Source organism: Zalophus californianus, chromosome 10 (genome assembly GCF_009762305.2).
Source record: "Zalophus californianus isolate mZalCal1 chromosome 10, mZalCal1.pri.v2, whole genome shotgun sequence".
Classification (NCBI taxonomy): Eukaryota; Metazoa; Chordata; class Mammalia; order Carnivora; family Otariidae; genus Zalophus; species Zalophus californianus.
Genome location: NC_045604.1, coordinates 68,477,040 through 68,502,503, shown reverse-complemented (window position 1 = coordinate 68,502,503; position 25,464 = coordinate 68,477,040). Strand labels below are relative to the sequence as shown.

The 25,464-nt window shown below is 46.0% G+C and overlaps 1 protein-coding gene and 1 long non-coding RNA gene across 6 annotated transcripts in view; one reads left to right on the top strand and one right to left on the bottom strand.

The window, feature by feature from the left end:
- Window positions 1-310: 310 nt before the first annotated feature.
- The window catches only part of NVL (nuclear VCP like), a 99,538-nt gene continuing 74,384 nt past the window's right edge, over window positions 311-25,464 (bottom strand). For 3 of the 5 annotated variants that reach the window (XM_027613194.1, XM_027613196.1, XM_027613197.1), the window contains 4 exons: window positions 13,352-13,428; window positions 10,720-10,808; window positions 7,952-8,022; window positions 311-626 (listed from right to left, as the gene is read on the bottom strand). In XM_027613194.1, coding sequence (XP_027468995.1) covers window positions 582-626; window positions 7,952-8,022; window positions 10,720-10,808; window positions 13,352-13,428 — 282 coding nt within the window. In that variant the 3' untranslated portion in view covers window positions 311-581. The remainder of the gene's footprint in view (window positions 627-7,951; window positions 8,023-10,719; window positions 10,809-13,351; window positions 13,429-25,464) is intronic. The other 2 variants (XM_027613195.1, XR_003523306.2) reach the window with 2 other exon arrangements.
- Window positions 19,127-23,478, top strand: LOC113933262. The gene is made up of 3 exons (XR_003523308.2): window positions 19,127-19,344; window positions 19,863-19,922; window positions 22,455-23,478. It is a non-coding gene; the product is annotated as an uncharacterized LOC113933262 (long non-coding RNA).

The window sequence follows — 25,464 nt, the reverse complement described above, 5'->3', positions numbered from 1 at the left end:
CTCCGACCTCAAGGGAACTCGAGCGGAGGAGGAACAGACAGCTCACTCCTGGCCCATCTGTCACGAAGAATGACCTGGGGCAGCTGGAGAGAGGGGCCTGGCAGGGGCTGGGGGCCCACACGATGGCCATGCCTCATGGCTGTTTTCCTGAGTGTGACGGCTGGCTATCGGGGGATCCTGGAGCGCAGGAGACGTACATCGCGGCATTTGGGGGTGAGGGGGCCTTGGGCTGGCAACGCATGCTCAAATGGCTTAGGGGAAAAGTTCTTTTTACTGTGATCGCAACTCTTCCGAAGTACAGTCGAGACGGTTTCAAAATAAACATTTTATTTAAAAAAAGTTATCGGTTATTTTAGTTGAGCAGTTAAACATCTTTCTTGTTCTTAAAAAGCAGGGAGGGTGTTCCCGCACCCAGCTGGCCAGACGGGAAGAGTGTGGCTCCGACCGGCCGCGTCACTCTGGGAATAACATGCGCACACAGGACCCCATCCGCAGCAGGTGGCAAGCGGGCAGCTCAGAGCGTGCAGGCTTCTCGGCCAGCTGGGCGCACTGGCCTGCTCCAGGGCCTGCTGCGGCCGGGGTCACCGGCTGAGGGACTGCTGCAGAGCTTCATACATCACCTGGTCCTGAGAACAGGGGACAAGACAGACACAGAGCCGATGAGTGTGACGAGGGCTGACCCGCGTCCCCCAAATGCTCGCACTGACATCCCACCCCCAGGACCGCACAGTGACTGGAGGTCAGGTCTTCAGGGAGGCAATGAAGTTGTAATGAAGCCCCCAGGACACAGGACCGCATGTTTGCGGGAAGACGGATGAAGAACAGACAGGCCGGGGGGCCGGGTGAGGACACACGGCCTCGGGAGAAACCAGCCTGGCCCACCCCGCGATGAGGGATGGCCAGCCTCCCGTCCTTCCACATGGAGCTCCACCTGCTCTGGTGAGTGCCCAGCCTGCCGTGCGGCATGTGAGCCCGACTCCCAGCTGCCCCACATCAATCCTCGTCTTTCTGTCAGCGGCGTGGGGACCAGCATGATGGACTGTTTATAAAAGTTACGAATTAGGGTCAGTTCATGTACTCCTATCACAATGTTTTAATTATTGAGGCTTTTGGGAAAACAGATTGTGTTTTTAGCCACCCCCACCCCCAGCTTGGTGTTTCTGCAGTTTTTCTGCTGCTACAGTTTGCTTGGTTTTCCACAGGAACTTTTGGTGGCCCCTGTTTGGTCCCCAGCACAAAATAAGCAAAAATCAAAAGACCACAGAGTAGAGCCATTTAAATGATTCCTAACAGCAACCGACGGCCTTAGCACTGAGGTGTCTGCCGACCAGCCTGGGGACGCACGCCAGAGAACAGCCACCATCCCCGACGTCTGGCGGCCACGGAGACATTCACAGAAATGCAGCTTCGCTCCAAGAAGCGGCCACAGTGGGCCCCTCCGCACGTGTGAGGTCTGCCCAGTGTTTACAGGGGACTTTACGACCACTAGCTTTTACTCTGAGGACAATCCTGAGTCAGACAGAAGCAGAGCGGACAAGTTCTTTCTGCGACAAGTCAGAACCCTGACCAGAGGGCAGGGCAGATTTTCCGTTCATGAGGGAAACCCATTTCCTGGACTGTACTTAATGTTCACCTCCGGTTTGAAAGATGGATTTGAAAATTAAAAAAAAACAAACAAACAACTATGTACTTGTTTCAGTGATTTTCCAAGTACCTGTCAAACAGTTTCAAAGGTGAACATAAAGTAGGAATTAGTGAAATGCTGAATTAACTCTGAAATAGGATAAAAGGGTCCCTCTGTACATCAGTATCACTGCAGAATAATCTACTGTAAAGACATTTTAGGCAGGCTTAGTTTATAACCAGGTTAGAGCAATTCCTTTTTTAGAGTAAAATAACTTTTTAATTATAAAACAAGATTTATTGCAAAAATATTAGAAAATACAGATCAGCAGGAAAAAATCATTTCCAGAGATAACTATTATCACTATTTTGGTCTTCTGGAACTTTTAAATTACTATTTTTTCAATGTTTATTTTTTTAAATTTTTTAAATTTTTAATTTATTTTTAAGTAATCTCTACACCCAACATGGGGCTCGAACTCACAGCCCCGAGATCAAGAGTCGCACACCCCACCGACTGAGCCAGCCACATGCCCCTTGCTATTTAATGTTTCTGAACAGGTAGGACCTTCATATGGTGCAAAGTTCAAAGAGGATAAATGGCCCTGCGCCCCGGCAGCCGGTCTCTCCCCACAAGCAGCTGTCACTAGTTTCATAAGTAATTGCTTCATGAGGGCCAGTTAGGGAGCCAAACGAGGAACGTGGAGCTTCACCTTGATGTGATGGCTTATTTTTAAAAAGATCAAATCAGCTTCGTCATCTGCTTTACTGAATATTTATTCAAAATTCATACTATGCTTATTTCCAAAAGAGAAGTTGTAGCTTCTTACTCGCTAAGTTTTTCAGAAATCAAATATTTAAAGATTACGATCACCAAAAACATTAAGAGGAATGTGCTAGGACTAAGTCTCACGAGGACATCCGTGCAGCCTTCCACAACCTGTGGCAGGTGCAGATATGTTTTTAATAAAATCAGTCACACGGCCTTTGCCATGTAGTTGGTCCCATTCAAGCAAAAGCTACTGTGTAAGCCTCTTCCTAACACCAACGGGATCGAGTGACCAGGTTAACACGTGTTCTACGTGTGGGAGCCCTGTCTCTGTCTGTGAGTCCAGCACAGGGCCTGGCACGCGTGCAGCAGCTACTCAATGCATGAGGAGTTGGATGGTAGGTAACCCATTAAAACACAGCTGGGGGCAGGGGGCTCTGACTGGAGGGGCTGTTCTCCTGTGAGTGTCCGTGGGGTGGAAACAATCCGGGAAACAAACCATCTACTCCTGAGTGTGGAGAAGAGAATGGAAGGGGTGTGGGCAGCGGGTGTGATGAGCACAGAAGCAGGAGGGTTGCTCTGGGTGGTTTAAGAGAGGAAGTAGAGAAAGAAATCCGACTGTCTGAGTGAGGTTTCCTTCCTGACGGTGGGAGAGAGCCACAGGAAGCAGAGTGAAAAGCCTGAGACGTGAGACAGTAAGTATCTGGGAGAAGAATCTCAAGGTCTCAATGCGGACAGCAGTGAAGCTGGCCTCGGGTCTCCAGCGCGCAGGGAACACCTCACGGGCAATTATCCCACGCGGCCTGTGAAGCCAGGCACGGCCAGGAGGCCGGGAAAGGTGGCGCGGCCGGGACACACGTCTCCAGATTCTGAGAAGCTGCTGGTGGACGGCCCAGGCTTTTGTGTCGGGCATCTGTCCTCGCAGATCGCCAGCCTGTCAGGTCCTCCTGGGACCACACAGGACGCGGCCACTCACTAGCAATTAGGACGGGCAGGGGCCTCCAGGTGGAGCCTAAGGGCCCGGCCCTGCCCGAGGCAGAGCCAGTGAGGAAGGACAGACGGAGAGGAGTGTCCGCTCCCTGTCGACACCTTCATGCTCAACCAGTTACCAAGGGCTTACTGGGCCAGGTGACACTTCTCTGCATTTGGCCTCTAAACTAAGAGCATGCTGAGTATTTGAGAACTAGGAAGACCAGCTCTGCAGATCTCGGGACAGAATGTCTGTCTTCTTAGACGTCTCATCATGAATCCCGTGTTCACTCACTTCAGAGCAATCGCCATTTCTGTAAGTAGGTCTGAGAGGCTAAAATGTGCTAAGTGTTCCTTGCACGCCAAACAAAATCTAGTGGTTCTCTTTCAGCATGAAGACTCCAAACTCCAACCCCGCCACTACCACGTCAGTTAACTTGAGTCACCAGCATCTTATTTGCAGATTTTCATTCTAGGCCTTGAAGTGTGACCTTTGTTTTTTTTTCAAGATTTTATTTATTTATTTGACAGAGAGAGACACAGCGAGAGAGGGAACACAAGCAGGGGGAGTGGGAGAGGGAGAAGCAGGCTTCCCGCTGAGCAGGGAGCCCAATGCAGGGCTCGATCCCAGGGCCCTGGGATCATGACCTGAGCCGAAGGCAGATGCTTAACGACTGAGCCACCCAGGCGCCCTGAAGCGTGACCTTTATAAAACTCCACAGCCCCTCACAGCCCAGCCTGGCCAGGGCATCTAATTTCCTAACTGGCTGCACTGGTTCTGGCATGGGATCCTAACCTGGGCTGGGCCGACCCCAGGCTCCCGTGAGACTCTCTCCCACCAGAGCTGGCAGGGACCTCTCTAGCTGGGAGGTGTCTGGGCCTGCAGGCACCCACCTTCCCCCAGGAAACGAAGGAATGAGGTTCTGCAGCCTAGAGCCAACTGTGCTTTTAAGATCCTTGTTACATGGACCAACAAACTCTGTTGTTGAAACTCAAGTTACATCATTTTATTTTATTTTTCTATTTGAGAGAGAGAGAGATCTCATGAGCTCATGGGCACGAGCAGGGGGAGTGGGAGAGGGAGAAGCAGGCTCCCCACCAAGCAGGGAGCCCTATGCGGGGCTCAATCCCAGGACCCTGAGATCATGACCTGAGCTGAAGGCAGACGCTTAACGAGCCACCTTGGAGTCCCCAGGAGCTCTTGTTCTTCCCTGCTCACCTGAGTTGGAGCTGGGTTCTGTCATTTACAACTAAAAGAGCCCTCATTTTAAAAGCAGAATGAGGTGGCTTATCAATGAGCTGCTCAGATTCATATCCAGAAAAAGCACTGTACCTTTCGACCCTGCCTGTGCCTCTGATTTCAACCAGAAGGAAGAGGTTCTTTACCACAGCTCTCAACTGGGAAGGACCAGGAAAACAGAAAGAAGCAGGACCCAAGACCCCCAATAAACATAATATACATTGGTGTCAAATTCACCTGCAAAAGTGTGCAAAGGAGATAAAGCGAAGACTTAATCCTTAATTGTCGTTAAGGACAATTAAGGACAGGCTGCTCGGATGAAAATATGGCTAAATTCAGATATCAGGTCAAGTGATTTTTGGAACTTTGCACAACACATTTGTAGCCTCTGTAATAAAGTCACTCAGGCAGCAAACGTGGGAACTTTTCAAAATTACAGCAAAGTTTCTAGAAAATCTTGGAGGTAAAGAAAGTAAGAGAGTGATAAATGAACTATCCAAGGTCAATAAATAAAAACCAACGGAACTTCTGTATATCAGCAATAATTAGAAAACAAGATGTAAAAAAATCCACAAATAACAAAAAAGTATACATGGGAATAAATTTGATGAAAGATGGTAACATATTTACAATGAAAACACATTACCGAGTAAATCAGGTGGCTCTAAGAAGTGAAATGAATTAAAAAGTGAATACATTTATAAGAGAAATTAAATGAATGTAAGTAAGTGGACAGAAGCACTAAGTTCATGAAGTGAAAAACTATTCGTAAGCTCTGCTCTCACAGCCGATCTAGATTCAGTCCCATTCCAAATTAGGCCTAGCAGGCTTCTCGTGTAGGAATCAATAAGCTGATTATAAACTTTATATGGAAATGAAAAGGGACTAAAATATTTTTAAAAATTGACGGGGGGATAAAAAGGACATATCTGGAGAACTTATACTACCTGATCCCAAGACGTGCAGATCTACAGTCGTCAAGACAGTGGCAAAAGATACCGTGGCCTGAAGACACACATAAAGCACAGGAATGGATCCACACATGGACGAACAACGGGTTTTCAAACAGAGGGTGTGGTGACTCCGTAGGAAAGTCTTGGCGACCAACCGTCGGAGCGAGGAGCCATATGGAAACACGGACCAAGACCCCCACCTCCCCTCCCATCAAAGTAAAACATTCATCTGAGGCGGACCACAGGCCTCCACGGCAGGACGCACAAGCCACACACGCAGGAGCCGAGTCGGCCTCCATCTGCATTCCAGGCTCCTACTCTCCATAAGGTGCGTTAGACGACAGAAAGGTGAGCAGATTTGACCAGAATATCCTTGGCACGGGCACATCTGAATGAGCTAAGAATTTGTGCAAGTTTATAGTAAGGAGAGAAAAGCCTCGTGTTTAGGAGCAAACCGTGAGGACAGGACAGAGCTCCAAATGGCCCACGAGCATGTGAAACTGTGCTGGCCGTCCGACCATTCGGGGGTGCTCACGGAGAGCACAGGGGGCACTGGTTCTCACGCCGCTGGACACCCCCAAGAAAGGACCCTGACACTGGGGGACTCGGCCGCTCCCCATGGAAGGGTCTGGAGCCCTGGCCGCACGCCCTGGCTGTGTGCCCCGGAGAAGTGCAAGACCATGCTTGCTCAGTGACCCCGCGGTCCCCTCTCACACACGTTTACTCAGGAAACCACACACACCCCAGCAGCACCGAGTGTCCCCCAAGAGAGAAAAGGAGAAGGAACCGTGTGCTATATTCTATATTCTCATCCTGGAAAGCCGCTCAGCTAGAAACGGACCCCACACAACAGGGACAGACCCCAGAAGCCCTCCACCGAGCTGAGCAGCCAGACTAGGGGGTGCACACCGCAGGCTTCCATGGGGATGCAGCCCACAAACGGGTCAGACCTGTGGTCACGGACAGTGCTGTCAGCGGCGGCCACTGAGGGGCCACAAGGAACTTTGGGAGGGATGGAATGTTCTAGACACTGATGGCAGTGCCGGCGACGCGTGGCGAAGATCACAGAACTGTATGTGTGCACTACAGAGTGGATACATTTCTACTAAACAGTGAGGCTAGAGGAGGGGCTGCAACCCCACATCCCCGTGTCCCCTTGGGGAGGCACTTCGTCCCTGTGTCCTAAGTCCTGACAAGCCCGGGACTCCAGCTGCAGGAGAAGAACAATTCAACTAAAACAATGTTTTTGATGATGAAATCTTCAGGAGCATCACGAGTCTCTTGTTGATCAGAATGAAGAGCACCAGTAACATTAACTATCAAACTGTTCTGGGTTTTATTCAAAGATGCTTAGCAGAACAGACCTGTTTCCTCTGGGATACAAAAATGCCCGAGAGGCGAAGGCAGACCACTCTTTCCAGCTATGGTGGAGAACTGTGTGGGTACAGCAGACTCTTCTCTAGACGAACCAGAACCACCACCAGCCAAAACTAATTAACTGGTTCCTGCGGTCACCAGTGGTAAAGTGGGAGGGCGCCTGGCTGGCTCAGTCGGTACAACGTGCGACTCTTGATCTCGGGGTTGTGAGTTTGAGCCCCACACTGGGAGTAGAGATTAATTAAAAATAAAATCTTTAAAAAAAAAGGTGGTACGGTGGTCACCTCACCTAGAAGGTTCAGAGCAAACCTTGAGACACCGAACACGGCAGCATGCCTCACGTAACTCCCTGGACTCTGACTCAGGGGTTTTCAATCAGTAATTATCGTGAGAAATACAAGGCCTAGGGTAATAAATGGCTAATGATTTCAAGGAAGTTTTAGCCCAGCAGGAAGCAGGTTCTTGTGGCTAAGGCACATTACACTTCCAGGAGCCCTGAAACAAAAGACTGCCAAGTCAATGAGCTTTATCATGGCGGTGCCTAAGCCAACTGTTTCTGCAGGCTGGATGCATCCCCGCAGCTCCGTCTTGCAGCGGTCAATCTCATTACCACAAACGGGTTACCTCCGTACCGTAAGAAGCAAACACACGAGACCTGGCATATTGTATATAAAGAAAAGCGAGCCCTGTGTTTAGCCCTTCTCTGACCTTACGGTGAGGACATTTGTACCTGCCTGAAACGCAGGGGCGAGTCCCACAGGGAAGGCTGGATCCAGGCAGATAAGACTCGTTGGGAAGGGTGGAGCAGGTCAAGGGACACGCGGACCAAACGGGTGAAAATCCCCAGATGGTGGAAAGACCCACATGGGTCATCTCTCTGGCTTCAGTCTTTCAAGAAACACACAAAACTACCACCTCTCAAGAACACTCCCACAAAGACAAGTATTTTCCTGGTTTCCATGAGTTCACAAGCTACTGGTCTCCATTCCAGTCTCTTCTCTACATAAGAGCATTTCTTACCTTTTTTGATATAGAAGATTTCACTTTCTTGAAAGCTTCTTCAAAGTGCTTCTGACTGACCTTGAGTTCACCTGTGGAAAAATCACAAACACATCTGAATGGAGGGCACTAACCGTGACTAAAGGCCTAGTTTCTCCTGAGACACTTCCCAGCAGTCAAGGGAACACGGAGGAGACAGCCATCACAATGGGTCTCTTCTGAATGACAGTCAAGCCCGGTACACTCATCAGATGTTTTTGGACATTTTTTCATTTTCATTTAATTTACACACACCTGACCATATTTAATTTTAAACAAATGCTTAAGTTTTATATCAGCATCCATTTTAGTGTAAATTTTTTCCCTCCAGCAATTGAAACAGTTTACTTTGGGACAAATCATATAAAAAAGTACTTTGTTCATCTTTAATTAGAGAGAGACTATTATCCTTTAAAAAAAAAGTCCCTGTTTTCATTACCCGCCCCCCCCCCTTATTGAGATATCACTGACACATAACATATGTAAGTTTAAGGTGTAGGACTATTGTGATCTCAGACATGTGTTGTAAAGTGATCACTACAAACGTTAGCTGGCACATCCATCCCTCACATGATTACTTGTGTGTGTGTGTGTGTGTGTGTGTGTGGTAATAACTTCTAAGATCTACTCTTTTTTTTTTTTTAAAGATTTTATTTATTTATTTGAGAGAGAGAGTGAGAGAGAGCACACGAGAGGGGGGAGGGTCAGAGGGAGAAGCAGACTCCCCGCTGAGCAGGGAGCCCGATGCGGGACTTGATCCTGGGACTCCAGGATCATGACCTGAGCCGAAGGCAGTTGCCTAATGAACTGAGCCACCCAGGCGCCCCTAAGATCTACTCTCTTACCATCTTTCCAGTATATCATCCATATTGTTAATTATAGTCATCATGCAACACATCTGATCCCCAGAATGTGTTCATCTTATAGCAGGAAGTCTTACCCTCTGACCAACATCTCCCCATTTCCTGACCCTCTGCTTATCAGGTTTTAATGCAGGATACCCCAAAGAGACTATCACTCCTAAACAGACACCATTTGAAAGCCCCTCTTTGCACCGTTTACACCTTAACGGCAATGAAGAAGAGCCAGAATTTTTCCTTTTTAAGATAACCCAAATAATTTAACTGGGAGTGGAAAGTAATATTCCATAGTTATTTAAGAGTGCATACACAGTAGCAGATGTTACGGAGTTATATCATAATATATGTTAGATACAGAGATAATATCACAACACTGGATCAGAAGGGGCTCTCCTTTATAAGGTTGTGCCATTATGTAAGTAAATCAAATAACTACATTTTGAACAAGACTTGGTTTAAAATGTTACTATGACAGCTTACACAACAACAATTAAAACTGAACTATCGGGGCACCTGGGTGGCTCAGTCAGTTAAGCGTCTGCCTTCGGCTCAGGTCATGATCCCAGAGTCCTGGGATCAAGTCCCACTTCGGGCTCCCTGCTCAGCAGGGAGTCTGCTTCTCCCTCTGACCCTCCCTCCTCTTGGACTCTCTCTCTCTCTCTCAAATAAATAAATAAAATCTTTAAAAAAAACTGATCTATACAGATATTAGGATACCATATTTACCTAAAAATAAAATAAAATGTAGTTGAACACGTTGAGTGGAAGGTGAAGAGCATACATATTTCAGTGAGGAAGATATCAACGCTAATTCCCTACAGTACAGGTAACTAGAAACGTAAACTGCAGCAGAGCACAGATGTCAGAATTTGCTCCATGATTATAAACTAACATCCAAACAGCCAATACGTGTAGAAAGGCCCACAAATTTTCAGTGACAAATCCCAAAAAACCGTGAGACTGCTCCCGGGCAGCACACTTACACGATGTTTCTTACAAGATATTCTAAGTTTGTGAATTATATCACCTACTTCCAAGAGGATTTTTTTATTTTGTTTTAAAAAAACGTTTTAAATTTTTATTTTATTATTTTAATTCTTTTTTTTTAAGATTTTATTTATTTATTTGACAGAGAGAGAGCGAGAGAGGGAACAGAAGCAGCGGGAGTAGGAGAGGGAGAAGCAGGCTTCCCGCTGAGCAGGGAGCCCGATGTGGGGCTCGATCCCAGGACCCTGAGATCACGACCTGAGCCGAAGGCAGACGCTCAACGACTGAGCCACCCAGGCGCCCCTATTATTTTAATTCTTAACTTTAATGAAGAATAAGAAAACTCTCCATGGGTAAACCCCCTTTTCTTTTTCATATAATCTGAATACCATAGCAATTTGTATTTTATTTTTTTCCCCTGATTCTAAGTCCAGTGCTCTTTTATTTTTCTCTCCAAATTTTTAAATACTAATTAGTTAATATATAGTATACTGTTGGTTTCAGGAGTAGAATTTAGTGATTCATCACTTATGTCCTCCAAGAGAAATCTGAAATAGCTTATAATAAAGGCAGTTCGGATACCGAACCTAACAAACACACAGGGACTTCATCAGGAAGGCACGTGTGCAGACAAATCTCAGCAGCAGAGACGCCGCCAGAACTATAAACAAGTTTGCTCTGAGATTCTTGGGAGCCAAAGACAGTGGGAATGAAAACAGACGTGTTTTGGAAATGTGCTGTGTGGACTCTGGGGGGAGGCTGAGGTTGAGAGGCCACCACACGGCTGCCACGGAAACCACGCGAGGCGGAGCCTATGGGAACGGTCTCGCCAGAGCCACGTCAGCAGTGAGGTGTCTGGAGTGATGATGACGGAGAACAAAGACACTGCAGAAAGCACCCTACCTGTCTCACCTCCGTCCTTCGGTCTTGTCATTTCCTCTCTCAGGGCGCAGACGGATGCCTCCCGAACCAAAGCAGAGAGATCGGCACCCCTGCGGGAGAAGACCTGCTCTCAGTATTCTACAACAGTGGGAAGAGTCCGACACTGCGGCTTCCAGTCACAACCCACACAGCTAGGGAAGAGACTGACCGCTATGGTCAGCAGGGAAGAGCATTTCGCTTTTACTTAAAGTATTTCTAGCTTATATTTTATTTATTTATTTATTTATTTATTAAGATTTTATTTATTTGACAGACAGCGAGAGAGGGAACACAAGCAGGGGGAGTGGGAGAGGGAGAAGCAGGCCTCCCGTGGAGCAGGGAGCCCGCCCGATGCGGGGCTCGATCCCAGGACCCTGGGATCACGACCTGAGCCAAAGGCAGACACTTAACGACTGAGCCCCCCAGGCGCCCCTCTAGCTTTTAGAAGAAGGCTAATTGTGATGGGGAAGGAAACAATGCAAGGAATCATAAACATTCCTGTGCTAACAGCTATAGATACTAAAGTTAACATAAAAAGTCTACCTGAATTGCCCAGGCAATAGAAACTTCCACATTTATCATAAAATCTCCATCCATGAGGCCCATGTCGCCAAGAGTAAGCTTACAGAAGAGACACTAATGGCACCTACTTCAAAAGGGGGAAGCACAAAGGCGAACAAGTCTTCAATGCCCTGACTCAAGCCCAAGCTGAGTGGACCCGTCATAAATGAATTAAAGCAGCTAACAAGCCTCCATCTAATTACTTTGTGCAATACTATGCTGACTCAGCACGGTGCCGGAGTTCAATGAGCAACACTGTTCACTGGCCTTTTGCGACCTTACATCCTCAACAGAATTCTTGCAGCTCTTTGGGAGAGAGTTTGGATCTGGGGATAAAAACCTCATTTCTAGACATTAAACCTTATTTAATGTATAACGTCGACCATCCACATAATATGTAACATTTAAATGGCCACAGAACTTAAATTATTAGCTGAATGCAATGTTTCTGTGGCTAGGTGTCAGGTTTATAAGGTTGTGCAATAATCACATACATGCTGCGTATTCATCCCTTTCCTTAATATTTAAACATCTCCCACGGGTGCAGAGACCTTGAACTAACATAAACAAGCAGCTGACGACGGTGGAATTCCGTGTCTCTCAAACCCCGGTGACCGCAGCATTAAAACCCTAATTGTACGTCATTCAACATTAACCCTGACCCCTGTGTAAACCTGCGCCCTATACCGGAGAATCAGAACATGTGGCCCCAGGGTACGTTCTGCCATTAAACTGCCTCTGTGGGTTTTGGCTCTCAAAGCTATAAACTACTCACTTAAGCCTTCCCCGCCCACCCCCCCAGTAGATAGTTCATTTAGTGGTACGAGTTTGATCCCAATGGAGGGGGGTGGGAAGCACTCTCCTTAGAGGGAGGGAGGGGCTCCGAGCGCGTCCTGTCATAGAGACAATCCCTGCCTTCACGTCTGAGCCAAGACAGCTGGACAGAGAAGAGGCTCAGGGCCCAAATGCCCATATACGAAGAAAAGAGAAAATGACACATGCTGACCACACTCCCTGAGAATGATCCGTGTGGTTTCCAGTGCTATCATCTTGATAAGAAATGAGCTTCTTCAACCAGACCTGGAAGTAACGAGGTGCCAACACTGCTCTCCGCAGGTCTGCTGTCGGGATGTAGGTTTACGCTGTGGAGTAATCGCGTCCCGAAGACCTCGAACAGGAAAAAATTGTCTCGGGGACATCTGTCTGGGAGGGCTCAGTCGGTTGAGCGTCTGACTCTTGGTTTTAACTCAGGTCATGATCTCAGGGTCGTGGGATCCAGCCCCACGTCAGGTTTGGCGCTAAGTGTGGCGTCTGCTTGAGATTCTCTCTCCCTCTGCCCCTCCCCCCTGCACGCTATCTTTCTCTCGCTGAAATAAATGAATATATTTAAAAAAAGAAAAAGAAAACACTGTCATACTAGCTTGGCTTTGGCAAATACATTATTTGGCTTTGACCTAGAGGAATATCATGAGCACCAAGTATATTGAGAATAATCAACCAATAATGCTTTCAAAGCCAGAGGGGCAGACGTCTTCCTGTAAGGGAAATGTGAGTTTCTTTTCTTCTCTATATACCCACACTGGGACAGTTAACAACTTTACTTAATGTAAAGAAAATAACAAAAACCACGAGTGCACGAACATGGTGTGGTCCCGAAGGCAGAAATGCCGGATTTCCTGCTGTCACTATGGGCTGTGCGGGTTAGCGGGTATGCTGTGAAAAATGTATTCTGAGCCTCGGAAAATGAAGCACTCACAGATGACCCTCTTCAGGGCTGAAGCACCAACACTGAAATGTCTGCTCACGTCTTCTGGAAGAAGGAATGGATAACTGGTGAAGGCAGCCACAATGGTCAGGGAAGCTGGGTGCCCAGAGTCAATACAGGAGCGGATGCGCCCAGCGCCAAAGCTCCTCGGAGCCTCGAAACAGGTAGTCCCTTCTCTCAGAAGGAAGAGCCAGGACAGAGCCGGATACCGAGCTTAACCATCCCCAGGGGACCCCTGTCCCCTGTTCTGCCCATGAGAGGTTACGGACTTGAGACCGAGGTACTCACGAATAGCAATCACAGCGCAGGTCAGCGGCAAGGGCTTCCAAATTTACATCTGCACCCAGGGGGGGTCTCGTGCCATTCTAAGAGAGAAAAATCAGTTTTCACTGAGACTTTAAAGATCGGTACTTTTCCACCTAACAGGTTCTTCATGAAAAGTAATGACCACTTGACTAAATGAATATCATTGACTCCTAGACCAGTGTAGTGAGACTTCTTTAAATTTCAATTTTGGGAGAAACAAGGTTAAGAAGCAAACTCCAAAATTCAGAAAGCTACAGGCAAATGATTGATCTTGTGGAGTCTGAAGGGTCTGTGTGCGGCTGCAGCAAGAACAGAAACCACCACCTCAACCTTTCTAAAGGGGAACAAACACTTTTCCTCTGGCCGATTAAACACGGCAAGTATGTCGGCAGTGCTTAGTTTCGATGTGAGGATGGCGGGCAAGGCGGGAAGAACCATGAACTCGACCAGGAGAGAATGCCACACGCCTTCTGGGCTCAGTGTGTTCTCAGCCCTTGTCTACAACTCGATCCAGACCTTGGTGCCACTTCCCTGTCGGCTCATATGCCAACAGATGCCAGAAAGGACAGACATGAGGGCACACTCAGAATTCCAGCGACACACAGGCATACGCTTATGCCACCGAGGTAATGACATTTTAGTGACTTAAAATCATGACATACATAGATGGCATGTGAGTTTTTGCTTTATTATTCTGATTCATAACGTACATATACATTGTGTACAGTCCTTCCTTTGTAACAAATATCACTTTAGGAAACAGGTGAAGAAACACAGAAAGTAGGCGAGTCAACGGGCTATTAAACCTCAAGGTCAGGTATCACACATCAGCAGGGCGGGCACCAAGCATGCAAAGGGCTGGACCAGACCACCGGGCGCCCCAAGCAGACATGCAGCATCCTATCTCTTCCTCCCGGCTGTGCATATTTAACAACTTCATGAACTCTGCATCTGCTGTGACTTGATAAAACGCAAATGTTCATCCAACACGTATTCAAGAAACAGTTACAGTCCCACTCAATTCAGTCACCTGGGAAGTCGTCATGGGTAAACTCTGTGGGACCTCGGGCAAACAAGCTTGGTGCTCTCCTCTTTTATCCCTCCCGAGTGTGGAAAACTAGTGGCCAGACTGCATGGTCCCTGATAATGTATAAGGTTTCAATTTAGTCAGTTAACCCTGGTGCGCGGGTGGGCTGGAGGAAATGGCTGGGGGGAAGGGGCACAGCTTCTGAGGCTCTGGCGATGATCTCGCTTCTCTTATTGTGGTAACATTTGCTTAACAAAATTTATCAGTTTAACCATTTTTAAGTGTGTAGTTTAGCAGCATTGTGTACATTCACAGTGTTGTGCAACCGTCCATCTCTAGAGCTTGTTTCATCTTCCCCAAACGAAATGCTGGACGCACAGTCACTGGCCCTCCTGCCCCCTCAGCTCAGCCCTGGTAACCACCGCTCCATGAATATAACCGGAAATGTTCTCTTCCTTCACCTGGAGGTTCTGTTTATAGAAACTCATGCAGTTGTATTTAATGACGTCTCCACTTCTATGTGCACGGTCCTTCACAAAAAAGGTCTAAAAAGAAGTAACACTGGACCAGGAATTAGGAATTCTGAGTTCTAAAGTTCAAGTCTGCAAATGAAAAAAATACAGGAGGAAGGAAGGTTTCCAAATTCATTCTGTGAGGCCAGCATGATCGTGATCTGATAAAGACACCACAAAAAAAAGAGAACTACAAGCCAAAATCCCTGATGAACATGGATGCAAAAATTCTCAACAAAATATGAGCAAACTGAATCCAACAGTACATTAAAAAAGACATTCACCACAATCAAGTGGGATTTATTCCTGGGATACAAGGGTGGTTCAGTATTTGCAGATCAATCAATGTGATACGTCACATCAACAAGAGAAAGGCTAAAAACCATATGATCCTTTCAACAGAGGCAGAAAAAGCATTTGACAAAGTCCAACATCTGTTCATGGTAAAAACCCTCAACAAAGTAGGTTTAGAGGGAACATACCTCAATATAATAAATGCCACCTATGAAAAACCCACAGCTAATATCATCCTAAATGGGGAAAAACAGAGAGCTTTTCCTCTGTGGTCAGGAACAAGACAGGGATGTCCACTCTCACTACTTTTATTCGACACAGTACTGGAAGTCCAGCCCACAGCAATCAGACAACAGAAAGAGAAAAGGAATCCAAATTGGCAAGAAGCAGCAAACATCTCTATTTGCAGATCACATAACACTTTATGTAGAAACCCCCAAAAGACTCCACCAAAAAACTGCTGGAACTGATAAATAAATTCAGTAATATCACAGGATACAAAATTGAGGTACAGAAATCTGTTGCATTTCTATACTAATAATGAAGCAGCAGAAAGAAAAATTAAGAACACAATCCCATTTATAATTGCACCAAAAACAATAAAACACCCAGGCATAAACCTACTCAAAGAGCTGAAAGACCTGTACTCTGAAAACTATAAGACACTGATATAAGAAACTGAAGATGACACAAAAAAATAGAGACATTCCATGCTCATGGATTGGGAGAACAAATATTGTTAAAATGTCTATACTACCCAAAGCAATCTACAGATTTAATGCAATCCCTATCAAAATACCAACAGCACTTTTCACAGAGCTGGAACAAACAATCCTAAAATTTGTTTGGAACCACAAAGACCCCGAAGAGTGAAAGCAATCTTGGAAAAGCAGAGCTGGAGGCGTCACGATTCCGGACTTCATGTAATATTACAGAGCTGTGATCATCAAGACAGTGTGGTGCCGGCACAGAAACAGACACACGGATCGATGGAACAGAACAGAAAACCCAGAGATGAACCCACAACTCTGGTCAACTAATCCTCGACAAAGCAGAAAAGAACATCCAATGGGGAAAAGATAGTCTCTTCAGTAAATGGTGCTGGGAAAACTGGACCACTTTCTTACACCATACACAAAAATAGACTCAAAATGGATGAAAGACCTAAATGTGAGACTTGAAACCATAAAACTCCTAGAAGAGAACACAGGCAGTGATGTCTCTGACATCAGCCGTAGTAACTTCTTTCTAGATATGTCTCCTGAGGCAAGGGAAGCAAAAGCAAAAATAAACTACTGGAACCTCATCAAAATAAAAAGCTTCTGTGGAAAAAGGAAACAACCAACAAAACTAAAAGGAAAACTACTAAATGGGAAAACATATTTACAAATAACATATCTGATAAAGGGTTAGTATCCAACATATACAAAGAACTGATACAACTCAACACCCAAAAAACAAATAGCAAATTAAAAAAGGGGAAGACATGAACAGACACTTCTCCCAAGAAGCATCCAGATGGCCAACAGACACATGAAAAGATGCTCAACATCACTTGGCATCAGGGAAATCCAAATCAAAACCACGATGAGATACCACCTCACACCTGTCAGAATGGCTAAAATCAGTAACACAAGAAACAACAGGTGTTGGCGAGGATGTGGAGAAAGAGGAACTGTTGATGGGAATGCAAACTGGTGCAACCATTCTGGAAAACAGTATGGAGGTTCCTCAAAAAATTAAAAATATAAAATACTAATTCAAAGGGTTACACACACCCCAATGTTTACAGCAGCATTATCTACAGTAGCCAAGATATGGGAGCAGCCTAAGTGTCTACAGACTGAAGAATGGGTAAAGAAGATGTGGTATATACACGATGGAATATTACTCAGCCATAAAAAGAATGAAATCTTGCCATTTGCAACGACACGGATGGAGCTGGAGGATACAATGCTGAGCAAAGTCAGTCAGTCAGAGAAAGACAATTATCATATGATTTCACTCAGATGTGGAATTTAAGGAACAAATGAGCAAAGGGGGAAGAAAAGAAACAGCCTCTGCACTAGAGATCACACTGATGGTTACTAGAGGGGAATGTATTTAGCATGATGAGCACCAGGTGATGTACGGAAGTGTTGAGTCACTGCATCGTATACCCGAAACTAATATTACACCATACAGTAACAACCTGGAATTAAAATAATAATTTAAAAAACAGTATTTGATCTCCGGATAAAGATATAACTCTGCGCTACATTTGGGAGGGGGAGGGGAAGCAGTGCAGGGGGGGCGTGGAACAGCACACTGGGGCTTCCCAGGCTCCCTGGAGGCAGGAAGGCCTGGTGTACACAGGCAGGTCCAGTCCCTCCAGCATCAGTAGAAGCAAGTAGGGGGGTGAGAGGTAGGCAGGTAGGACAGAAGCTGCCTCCTCAGGCGCGAGCCCTTATGAGATTTTTCAGCGTTTGTACAGAACCACCAGCATTACTTCAGTCACCACGTATGGACGCGCCCTGCACACACTCCACATGCTGCCCGTTTGAATCGAAGGCTCGATCTAAGGAATAAACTCATGGAGGACTGCGAAACGATAACTCTCCTGGACTTCTCAACAACTGAATTCGACTCTTGGGTCAAGATGGACTCTAATAATGGCCTGCGTACCCGCAGAGTGTACTTCTCTGACCTTCCATAAAGTTGTTTTCAACGAACTGGCTTTGAGTTAGGTCTTCAGCTTACATGAAGAGAAGCGTCAAGCTCAGTCCAGAAATGCTTCTGTGTTTATGACAGGAACACTGCTGAAAACACTGTCCGTCAAATTCAGCGTTCCTTTTATGAGGGCTGAGAGGAGAAATCTTCCTCACATCTGCATGCTGCAGGGAGCTGCCAGCTTTCTAGATACAGGACACCCTTGAAGTGAAATCTTTTGTGATAGCTCACTATACAAAGGAATGCAGCAAATGAATAATTATCTAAAAGTAATATTTCAGAAAAGTAATTCTTAGAATTTAGATTTCAGAAATTTTCTAATTCTTAGGAAATTCATTTTTTAAAAAATAAGTAACCCCTTATATACTGTCATGTGAAAGAAAGTAATACGCTGCCTTTTTTGAGAGTGTGAGGTGTGGTATACATGGGACATCTCCAAAAGTTTCAGTACCAACATTACTTTCCAACTAGCAGAAATAAGGGCTGAGGAATCTTTGGATCATTAAAATCTAATCATTCTTGGGCATGGGTGGCTCAGTCAGTTAAGCGTCTGTGTTTGGCTCAGGTCATGATCCCGGGGTCCTGGGATCGAGCCCCGCATCGGGCTCCCTGCTCAGCAGGGAGTCTGCTTCTCCCTCTCCCACTCCCCGTGCTTGTGTGCTCTCTCTCTCTCTGACAAAGAATAAAATCTTAAAAAAAAGAGTGTCCTTAAAAACAAGGGTTCCAAACCAAAGAGAATGGGGCTCCTATCTGAATTGTGCAGAAACCTTCAAAATGCTTCAAAATTCCAAAATAGCTACTTTGAAGATCTGTGGCAAAGGTTAATGGAAGACTGAAAACGAGAGGCAGCTGGTACAGAAGCTGTACAATGTCACTGCTCTGCTGGGGGCTCCTCCTTCCAGTACCTCAGCCTCAGCCCCTTTCCACCCTGAGGACACATAGGCTCCTTTTCAAACAATGCCACCCAAGGCCGCAGGTACAGCTACCTTCCTGGGGCAGCTTTCAGTCCTTGGCCAAAAGCCAAATTCAAGGTCACCGTTAAAAAATTTCCTAAACCCAGGGAGGATCCTGGAAGGCTTCTGCACTTGAGCTCTCTCCTACGATTAATGGGTTGATAAGGCAGGAAACAGGATGAGAGGCCACCAATCTGACTTTGAAGGACTCTGGAACAAGAGCCAAGATCTGGTGAAGTAGCGCCTGCGCACAGATCCCGACTCCCCTGAGGGGGGCTCCCGCCCAGCCATGCCAGAGCTGGCGAGGCTCCCAGGGATGGCTCAGTGGGCTGCGACCTCACCCCAGAAACAGCCAGGAAACCGGAATTAAAATTAATGGAAAACCTTGTCAAAGTCCGGGGGATAGAAGAGCCACACCTCTGCCTTAACCTGCACGGAGCCTGCAGACGGGATCCTGGGGAATACAAAAGCCGCCAGAGGGTGAGCAGTCCCACGAGAGTCAGCCCTCCCAGACCTCTGTCTGTAGCATCAGCAGAAAGAGACAAAACTTTGGTGCCCTCTTTGGTGACATCTCTTAAGTCCAAGGGGTGGATCAATATTGCCAGAAATATGTGTCCCAGTTAAAACTGACAAAATATTTAAAAGGATTGCTTTAGTACTCGGCCAAACAGGAAGCTGATACTCAGAGCCTAATGGGAACGTTTTTTTCGACCCTCTCCTCTAAGCTAAAACTATGTCACCAGACGGAAAGAAAAGCCTTCTGCAGGCTTTGTGGAAGGATCCCTAAAACTCTTAAAAATATAAAAACTAACCCAAATCTTTGGAGTTCCCCCCTCAGGTTCACATGATCTAGGATATTCTCTGGTGACTAAAAGCTACTTTCAGTTTGTTGGTTTAATTAAAATAGACATCTCTCTGGAGTTATTAACACTGAATATAATGCAACTTCTCTTCCACTCGGGCTTACTAATCAAGTTAGTTCCTGTTACCTGTTACAGAATCGGTTGCCCCCCAAACTAACTTGGAATGACTTTGTGTCCAACATCGGCGAAATTTTCGTAAGTAATCAAAGCCTAACTGTTAAAAATTAACGATTTATTTATTATTATTTTTTAAAGATTTTGTTTATTTATTTGACAGAGAGACACAATGAGAGAAGGAACACAAGCAGGGGGAGTGGGAGAGGGAGAAGCAGGCTTCCTGCTGATCAGGGAGCCCGATGCGGGGCTCGATCCCAGGACCCCGGGATCATGACCTGAGCCCAAGGCAGACGCTTAACGACTGAGCCACCAGGCGCCCCAAAAACTAACGATTTAAACAGATGTAAATGGGAAGAATCTCTAGGTGAAATTTTCAGCAAATACTTTCCAAAGATCTTTTGGTTCCTCGAACCCTTAAAGTTTTAAGTTAAATGATGACTTAAATGAAATTCACTGTCTAGGTCATCCTCAAATGAAATACTGAAACATTTTTAACACCAGGTTCATCTAAAATTAGCTTCCTTTGCAGGGGAACAAAAGATATTTGGGTATGTTAGAAAACATGTTTTATGTCACCCAAAAGTTACTGTGAGAAAACATACATTTCTAGAAATTGTGAACAGTATTTGTAAATTTGGCAAGGCAACAGTCCACAACTGCTTTTCATTATAAATTAAGGTTTTTAAGAGTTGAAAAAGAATTTTATGTGTGGTCAAGCTGGGTAAGATGGAATACATTTAAGGGTTAAAAAAGCTTTAGTACCAATGTTGTAGTTAGGCAGAACTAAACTTAATTTTCTTTCATCTGCTGAAAGGATGAGTTTCCTTGGATTACTGGTCTGCTCTTAAATAAATTATACGGGCGCCTGGGTGGCTCAGTCGGTGGAGCATCTGACACTTGATTTTGGCTCAGGTCATGATCTCAGAACTGTGAGATCGAGTCCCACGTCAGGCTCCAGGCTCCATGCTGAGCGTGGAGTCTGCTTGGGATTCTGTCTCTCTCCCCCTCTGCCCCTTCTCCCTCAAAAAAAAAAAAAGGAAATTATATAAGCATTTAATTTTCTGTATTTGCCCGAGAGGTCTTTAAGGGTCACCACGGTTAAGAAGGTAACCAGATGTTTCACAGCAGCCTGTGATCCTATTTGACCAAGTGTTTTAAACCTTCAATATTTTTAGGGGCGCCTGGGTGGCTCAGTTGTTAAGCGTCTGCCTTTGGCTCAGGTCATGATCTCAAGAGTCCTGGGATCGAGCCCCGCATCGGGCTCCCTGCTCGGCAGGAAGCCTGCTTCTCCCTCTCCCACTCCCCCTGCTCGTGTTCCCTCTCTTGCTCTCTCTGTCAAATAAATAAAATCTTAAACAAAACAAAACAAAACAAAACCCTCCGATATTTTTGACAAACTTGCCAATTTCAAATCTTAAATGAAATCTTAACTTAGAGTTAATTTTGAAATTGACTGAAGGGTCCCTACGACATCTCCAAGGATTTTTTTCTCTCCTTATAAAGAGAGAGATGTTGAAGGACGGCTTACTGGCTATGTCGTCACGGGGGAAGGGGGTAAGCCCTGAGGGGTAAACCAGCCTTGTTTACAGTGTGCTGTGCGGGTACGTAACTCTCGCAGACACTACATAAGATTCCTGGAGTCTGGTATAGCCAGTATAATGTTACCATCATTTTCCCAGTTGTCATTTGAAGATTCTGTCACAGAAACAACCAAATCTCCAGTCAATCCCATCATAATGGACTCTAATTGATCTTTAACAATGGACATTTTTTGAAATTGTCTGTCATTTACAGAGTTATTGTTTTAGTCGGATGCTTTTGCAATGTTCCTGCCAAAGTGGGTCATCTTCAAGGAGGTTCACAGAAAGCCCCCGGGGCAAATACAGGTTTCTGGTAACTTCAAGATCATAAAAATGAATTGTGCAAGAATTTCTGGAACTAATGGCAAAACCTGGGTTCAAACAGAACAAGAATTAATAACACAGGACTGAATGAACTGAGGATTACAGTATCTTTGTGGTTTTTTTTTTTAAGATTTTATTTTTCGACAGAGAGAGACAGCGAGAGAGGGAACACAAGCAGGGGGAGTGGGAGAGGGAGAAGCAGACTCCCCACTGAGCAGGGAGCCCCATGCGGGGCTTGATCCCAGGACCTTGGGATCATGACCTGAGCCGAAGGCAGACGCTTAAAGACTGAGCCACCCAGGCGCCCAGGATTAGTTTTTATGACTCTTGCTGGAAGAGCTGCTGGTTCTTTTATTTTTCCAGATTTGAGGAACCAGAGATGACTTATAGCAGTTTGGTAAAGCCTCTGTAAACAAAGATGAAACCATTTACTTTTCTCCCAGCCTGATCCCCCTAAAATTCAAAACATTTGAAAGACTTAAGTCTTTCAAATTGAGAAAGACTCATTTGTACTTTGTCCATGTTCCATTCTAATCCCGTTAACTGTCGCTGAGGCTTTGTTATACACCTGTGACTAGACTGGGTCCTGAATTCCAGTTTCCTCAAACATCTGCCCACGACTCTCCACAGTAACATTTCTGGTTTCCTCACCCTTACGGATTAGAATCACTAGGAACAAAGACTAACTTCCAGCCTCCGTTTACAGGCCCATGCCAGGCGGCCCTCCCGAGGCAGATGGCAGCCAGAGTTCAGGGGTTCGACTGTGCATACGCCGCACACAGCTGAACAAGGTCAACTGACATCCGGTCTGCAGCAGCTGGAGACCTCAAGTCAAAGTGATGGGAAGAGAAGCAGGCAACATCAAGGTGGACTGCTTCCTCCTAAGTTGCCAGATGAAACCTTCACACTTCAACTAACCACAAAACCCTTTCTTCTTTTTCCTCCAGTCTGGCATTGGCCTAAAAAAGTAACAACATCATCTGTATCTTCCAGGCCATTACTGGCGGGGGGGAGGGGGGCAGGTAATCCAACTTCCAATTGACTGTTGGACTTGCCATGATGCTCCTGCCTCAGTGTCTCTTGAACAAACTTAGCCCCTCTCTATTCTGCCTGACTCTCTGAGCCTGGGGTCCATTTTCCTGTCTCTGGTTAAGAACCCCAAACCCACGGAATCTTGTGTCCAGGCTCTATACAAAGACAGACAAACAGGCAGACATAACCAGAATAAAATCTTCCCTGTGGTTTACAGACCCTTAAATTTTACTGGACTCCATGGCTGTACCAGAAGGCCCTCATGATTCAAAATTAGCTCCCTCTGGCAGGTCCCAGCTTCCCTGAAATTGGTAGGAATAAATGTAAATGCAGCTAAGATCAGGAACCTCTCCTTAACTCTTGAAAATATTACCGAATCTGCTCATAAAGCAGAGCTATCCAACAAAACCCCTCAGACTCTGGCCAAAGCTGTTCTGATAGCATCACCCTTGATTATATTTTAGCTAAAAAAGGAGGCATCTGTGTGGCCACACCACCTGCTGCGCTTGGATTAACATTTCTGGGGAAGCGGAAACTCAGCTACATAAAGTCACCGAACAAGCCACTTGGCTTAAGAGGGTAATTCCTGGGCGCCTGGGTGGCTCAGTCGTTAAGCGTCTGCCTTCAGCTCAGGTCATGATTCCAGGGTCCTGGGATCGAGTCCCACATCGGGCTCCCTCCTCGGGGGGAAGCCTGCTTCTCCCTCTCCCACTCCTGCTTGTGTTCCTGCTCTCGCTGTCTCTGTTTCTGTCAGATGAATAAATAAAACCTTAAAAAAAAAAAAAAGAGGGTAATTCCTTCAACAGGGTCTTTCTTTGACTTGATTTTGGTCGGTCTGGGTCTTGGGGACCATGGCTCTGAAGTGCACTCCAGACACTGGGAACTATCCTGCTCATAATAACCAGAGTTGGCTCCCTAGCACGCTGTATTCCCTCCAAAGCTTCAGATGCACGTTCCCGGCCACTGACCACCAAGCCCACGAGCTCCTTAGGAACCAGAGTCAGAAATGCAACTAAGAGAATGACCCACTTAGAAGTTGTGAGCCTGAAGGCATGACCTGTGCTTACCCCAGAGCATCAGCAAACACCGAGAACTGCAGAGACCGAGCAGGGAGTGGCCCCAGTGCCGAAAATTTTGATCACATCCTCAGGTAGGCTGAAGGTCGGATCAAAAGTGGGAGAATTGTTAAGAGACAAGGCCATGGACGGAATCAGTTGTGTCGAGTCCCAGTCAGCAAACTGAGACCTAACACCCAACCCAACTGCAGGCTCAGCGTCTCCCAGAAGGTGACCTTTAGCCCCTGGGTCTGGAACTCCTGGTCTGTACCAGTGGGGGGGACCCCTCACTGCAGTAAGGGGATCGTTCAGCCCTGGGTCCCCAGCAGCAGGGGCACTGCCTGATGCGGGGAGGGACCTTCAGCCCCGTGGTCTGGAACCAGCGGGTCCGAGCTAGTGAGACAATCCCACCCACCCTGTGATAGACCCTTCAGACCCCTTAGGAAGGTGATTTGAGGTGAAATGATGTAGTCCTTCCTAATACACTTCCTTGTCCCACCCCCTTTCCGCCTTAAAAAAACTTTCTTTTCCTACAGCTCTTTGGAGCTCCTTTCTACACGCTGGATGGAATGCTACTGATTCATGAATCGATGAATTATGCCAATTTGATATTTAAATTACTCAGTTCAGTTGTGTTATTATTTTTTTAAATAATGTTAGCTGTGGGTTTTTTTTTTTTTCCAAGATTCTATTTATTTATTTGAGAGAGAGAATGAGAGACAGAGAGCATGAGAGGGAGGAGGGTCAGAGGGAGAAGCAAACTCCCTGCTGAGCAGGGAGCCCGATGTGGGACTCGATCCTGGGACTCCAGGATCATGACCTGAACTGAAGGCAGTCACTTAACCATCAGTTGTGTTGTTTAACAAGAACAATGTGAAAGTACCAATGGCAAAGAACTGTACACTTTACAGTGGTTAAAATGTAGGCAGTAACGTCTCTGACACTGGCTGTAGAAACATTTTTCTACTTCTGTCTCCTCAGGCAAGGGAAAGCCAAATGGAATTACATTACTACATGAAGATAAAATTGTCTGTGTAGCGTAGGAAATCAACAACGAAACAAGATAACGTACTGAATGGGAGGTATGTGCAAATGACGTATCTGATACATCAAAATACATAAATATATAAAGAACTCACACAACTCAACACCAAAAAACCCCTAATAATCCTATTAAAATGGGCAGAAGACATGAGCAGACATTTCTCCAAAGAAGACATACAGATGGTCAATAGACACATGAAAAGATACTCAACATCACTCATCGTATCAGGGAAATGCAAATCAAAACCACGATGATACATCACCTAACACCTGTCAGAATGGCTAAAATCAACAACACAAGAAACAACAGGTGTCGGCAAGGATGTGGAGAAAGGGGAACCTTCATGCTCTGCTGGTGGGAATGCAAGCTGGTGCAGCCATTCTGGACATCAGTAGGAAAGGTTCTCAAAAAATTACAAATAGAACTACCCTATAATCCAGCAGTTGCAATAGTGGGTATTTACCTAAAGAATACAAAAACACCGGACACCTGGGTGGCTCAGTCGTTAAGCGTCTGCCTTCGGCTCAGGTCATGATCCTGGGGTCCTGGGATCAAGCCCCACATCAGGCTCTCTGCTCAGAGGG